At 42.5% G+C, this 5,153-nt stretch overlaps 1 protein-coding gene across 6 annotated transcripts in view; it reads right to left on the bottom strand.

Moving 5' to 3' along the window:
- Positions 1-5,153, bottom strand: part of LOC118408132 (poly [ADP-ribose] polymerase tankyrase-2-like) — a 124,245-nt gene that overhangs the window by 115,728 nt on the left and 3,364 nt on the right. The window contains exons 2-5 of one of the 6 annotated variants that reach the window (XM_035808759.1): positions 4,819-4,986; positions 4,496-4,670; positions 4,167-4,283; positions 3,211-4,006 (exon numbers count right to left, since the gene is read on the bottom strand). The exons of 2 other annotated variants lie outside the window; for them this stretch is intronic. In XM_035808759.1, the coding sequence (XP_035664652.1) occupies positions 3,757-4,006; positions 4,167-4,283; positions 4,496-4,670; positions 4,819-4,986 (710 nt within the window). In that variant the 3' untranslated portion in view covers positions 3,211-3,756. Of the gene's footprint in view, positions 1-603; positions 772-2,294; positions 2,422-3,210; positions 4,007-4,166; positions 4,284-4,495; positions 4,671-4,818; positions 4,987-5,153 lie in introns of those variants that run through there. 3 more of the 6 variants (XM_035808764.1, XM_035808762.1, XM_035808760.1) reach the window with 3 other exon arrangements.

The following is a 5,153-nucleotide window of genomic DNA, read 5'->3' as shown; positions in this document are numbered from 1 at the left end:
GAAAAACGTACTCTCAAGCAGAGGTTAGGCTCCGGCTGTTTTTTATGTGTTTTTAAGTCATTTTTATCGGGTTTTCTATTTTGTCAATTTTCTAGAAGTACGCCAGCCAAATGTTAGGTTTTGACACAGCAAGATAAAATAAAAAATAGAAAGCCCGATAAAATCGACTTAAAAAAACGTTAAAAAACAGCCGGAGCCTAACCTCTGCTTGGAGAGTAGAAAAAAACGGGTGCGATCGTCCGAATAATAAAACTTAAAAGCTGTCTTTTTCATGGTTAAGAAAATGACTGAACACAAGAAGTATTGCATACCGTCCAATAGATTCTTCATTTTTGCTGCATCTTCTTTGTTGACTGACTTTGGCTTTCTATAGTACTATAAATGTAGAAATTTCTACAGTGCATGGTAGTTTGGTACTACCGCGAACGTAAAACCACCACGAAATGTCCTTTGTCCCGCTACCGCGAAATGAAATCCCCCACGGACTTAAATACATCAACAGTAACTGTTTGTAATATTTTTCGCACTGTAAGGTATATATTTGCTAAGTTTGCAGCTTCTACGTACGATTCAAATTTAATCAACGTACATGACCGAACCTACCTATGTGCGCCGCAACATGAAGAGGTGTCATTGAACCCGTTCTTTCCGCCACAGACGCCCCCTTGCGGAGCAGCAGTCTCACTACGTCTACATGCCCAGCGTTGGAAGCGACGTACAATGCTGTTCCTGGGTTACCTTTTTCCGCATGTTTGAAGTCAATGTCTGCACCTGCGTAACACCAGAGAGATTTCATGACGGCAATATGATTTTACGAGAATGTCAAACAAATTCAAATACTGATACATGTAATACATAAACCGGTTGGTATTGTTGTTGTTTTTACTTGATGGTCACCACGTAACAAGACCTGAAAGCCACTCAAGGTTACGGGTTACATGATTGTAACACTGTAACATGATCTCTTCGCCCTAGGTCAGAAACAGAACAGCTCGATCAGATTGAGACCAGCCCAATTGCTCCCAATAGGCGAAGCAGGGGATTATTACGAGGGCTGCTCGGGAGATTCCCTACCCCATTTTGGCCGGAATGGTTTGATCCGCTCATGTTCGCACATGAACACGAATTTGGTGTCTTGTCGTAGTCTCCAAGCAGACCCTACGGTGCCTTAGAAATAGTATTAAAGCTGGCAAAGGAGAATAGCCGGCCAAAGGGAGATAGCCGGCTAAGGGAGTCAAACGGGCACCGGAGCCTTGCCAGCTTTGATACTATTTCTAAGGCACAGTGGGGTCTGCTTGGAGACTAGTCTTGTCGGGCTTTCTATGCTGCACCGTTTTCTTTATGTCCTGCGTTGGACATGAACGGTACAAAGCAGAAAGCCCGACAAAAACCAAAAGGCAAAACGGCCCTTGCCTCCACAGGTAGTAAAAATTGGCCAAAGACAGATATCACAACATACTATCGTTTTGTGCGGCTGGTCGAGGAGTACAGTTTGGGTACTCTCCAAGCAGAGCAAAAATTACACCGAGGAGCGCCGGTGTAATTTTTCCGACTACTACTATATCTACGCGACTCAACCTCCGCTTGGAGAGTACAGTTTGGGTACCAGACCCGACACGATCTCAATAATGTCGGCCCTAGAGACGAGGATTTGGGCTGTATAGGCCCCGGAAACAGTCTGGCATCCAGGCTATTTTTGCGACCGTGAAAAGATCAAAAGGTGTCACTGGTGCACTGTACTTCACACTTGTGCGCAATTGTTTATCTATTATCATATGCATGTATGTGATTTAAACATGAGAGCTCTCTTGTCAAAATTCAACTATAAGATACATTTTATGTACATTTCTGCTGTAAATCACTTGTCAACAGCAGTACATGTGTACTAAAATGCAAATAGCATGAGAAAAATACGCCTGGAGAAAATTACACATAGGTACTGTGCACCGTCGGAGATGCTAGTCTGTTTACAGTCCCTGTGGTCGGCTTAGCGGGGTGCACAGTGTCCGATTTGAGGCGAGATTATAACAAAACAATACAGCCCAGGCAAGCCAAACACAAACAAAACCCGACAGATAGAAAACCGGACAAAAACGGCCAAAAAGACGTCCAAAACCAACCGGGGCACAACTTTCCTTAGAGGATAAAAATGAAAGGTTCAGTTTGTTTGAGACACCTGGGTAGGCTGAGTAGGATACTTTTAGTAGTGAGAAAAGATATAACGTTATCCGGAAAGAGTCCATAATTTGGGGCCAAAATTCCTACAGTAGTATATAAAAGTCGGTTCCACTTACCAGCTTTCAGTGCTGCTTCAGTGCCTTCAACCGAGCCGTTGATAGCAGCATACAACAGAACTTCGTTCGCCTTTTCTGCCATTTCGTCAGGACCGCTGTGGACACTTTTCACGTACACCTGACTCTGCCTTTGTTTTGGCACGTCATAAGAGCGACATGAGAACGTAAAGGTCTAGAAAAGGAAGCAAATTTTATGTTCTATGAATACATTTTTCGGTGATAATCATCCTTATTTCTATACAATATTATATAATTACTACTCTTGCGCTAAGTGATTGGTGCACAAATATCCGACTAAATCGTTGATATTCGCGGTATTCTCCCTTCGGTTGCGTTTGGCTGCTACCATCACTTTCATTCAGCCACACCGCCTGTTGCTTCAAGCAGATGTTGGGTGTGGGGATCGCTACCTTCTTCTTGCTTGCTCCGTGTGTTACAAATCGTTTAGAGCGACAATATGGAGTGTTCTTGACGAGTTCTATTTTTCCACATTGATGAGAAAGAACAGGATGACATGAAAACAACAGCCTATTTAGTGGCAGTTTAATCTTCTAATTTTCACATTTTCACTTTTGGCCTACATTTCTTGAAAATCGCTGAGTTTTAGTGTGTGTGTGTGTGTGTGTGTGTGTGTGTTTCTATCTTAACAATAAGAATGTATTGTTTGGTCTGTATACCTTTGCATTAAAACCAAATGACCTAACATTTAGTACGAGGGTGCGTACACAAAAAAACTGTTACATTTGGGATTTTGTACTATTATGAAGACACCCAAAAAGTGACCAACTAGACGCTTTGCCACTTTCCAGCTTCTACATGACTTAAACAATTTCCCAGCTGAAGCTTATCACAATACATGGCTTAAACACTTTCACAACTTATCACAAAACAACCACACCGTATAAACTCAACAGTCTCCTCTGTTAGAATAGTTTTATTATGTGAAACACGATTCAGTGATCATACAGTGATGTTGATCTAACAACACTCTACAAATAGAAAACTATAATGCGGTAAACCGGATGCTCAACTGTTTCAAGGGCCTACACAGGTCAACTCCTAGGCCACAGGGGCAACATGTTCCCAAGGTCATTGAGGACAGTTGGCTCTAGAGCAGAGGAGTGGGCCTGTGCAACAATCTGGCCTCCAGGCTTGAAAAGTGTTCACTACAAAAGTTGCTTTGTAAAAAAGTCCCACTTTCTATGTTACTCTCTAACTACTCTCTAACATAACTTTACTTTCATCAACAAGATAAGCCGAATCAGCAAAACAAAACCGTATGAACATTTGGAGAGAATACATGTGTAAAAAATGACAAGAAAACATGTCATGTTATTTTCTACATAAAGACGCCATCAGAATGATACATGTATAGAAGTATTATATGCCACTGATTTGGATTTTTCACTACATTCAAAATGGCTGTGGCGTTATCATGCAATCAACACCGGTTCATAAAGAACTATAAGTTTAGAAATGTCGCCATCATGTCTGAACGTTGTAAAAGTTGTTTGCTTGCTTTGAATCCATGTTCTTGAACGTGATTTGTTATGAAGAAATTCCAATGCTGGAAGAACTCGGCTCGCTCGCCAGTGTACGCATCATGCCCACAGCACTTCTCGTGTCCGACAGACCAGTGTTGTTTCTGACAGTCACGGCTGCAGTAGCGGGTCAGCTTGCACCGGCCGCACAGCTTCAGGGTTCCGGTTTTCCTGTAGAATATATAACAGGTACAACCGCTGTTCAGATAAGTCATTTTAGCTACACACTTTTGGTTACAACGTCTGAACATATGACAAAGTATGGTCTTCTCAGACAAGTGAAATAAAACATGTTGACCTCAAAGGTGGAACCGTCAGTACCAAAACCTACCTGTAGCCAGGTTTGCCACACTTAGGGTTGCAGCATCTCAACAGCTTGGACTTCCTCGCCTCTTTAACCAGCTGAAAACCCTCGTCACTGTCAGGGTTTCCGCCTAAACTTCTCAACCTAGTGGAAGATATTAATGTCAATAGGCTTGCCTCTACTACTGTCTATTTGGACGAATTCTACTTTACAGACGACCAATGACTGAAAGATAGAAACAAACATAATCAGATTAATCGACCCGGCTTCATTACAAGGTCAAGCTTGTGTATAAATGTTTATATAATAATAATAAACAGTTTTTTTATAGCCTATTGGAAGGATGTCAGACTTACTTCTGGACTACAAAACAGTCGTGAAAATCAGGCCTTGCTCCGAGCTCAAGCAGTCGCCGAACTAAGTCGACACGTTGGCAGGCACATGCATACATGAGTGGTGTATTCTGGAAGCCGTCCCGTATATCTAACGTTGCACCATGCTGCACCAGCAATTCCGCCACTTCTGTCCGTCCTAAGTAGGATTTGCGTCGTCAAGAAAGAAAAATGCATATTAAATACAATGAATGTTGCCTTCCATGAAGGAATATGTAATACATGTTATGTGAACACAAGTTATTTCTTCATTTACGTATGTTCAATCAATCAACAACCAAACCTACCATTGAGCGCTGCTGCATGAAGAGGGGCCATTGAACCCGTTCTTTCCACCATAGACGCCCCCTTGCGGAGCAACAGCCTCACTATGTCAACATGCCCAGCCAAGGAAGCGAGGTACAAAGTTGTGCCATGGTTTTCGTTTTCCGCATGTTTGAAGTCAATGTCTGCACCTGCGTTTCAAAAAGAGAGATTTCATGACGGCAATATGATTTTGCGGTGGTCACGTTGCTCGAGTGCTCCGCCTACAAGCGGCGTGCCGCGAGCCGTGGTGTTGTGAAAAAAAAATTCACCCATCATAACGCACGATATGATTATCACATCAGAACTTTACATTACG

Source organism: Branchiostoma floridae, unplaced genomic scaffold (assembly GCF_000003815.2).
Source record: "Branchiostoma floridae strain S238N-H82 unplaced genomic scaffold, Bfl_VNyyK Sc7u5tJ_1558, whole genome shotgun sequence".
Taxonomy (NCBI): Eukaryota; Metazoa; Chordata; class Leptocardii; order Amphioxiformes; family Branchiostomatidae; genus Branchiostoma; species Branchiostoma floridae.
Note: the sequence above shows the minus strand (reverse complement) of the source record. Positions and strands in the feature narration are given on the sequence as shown.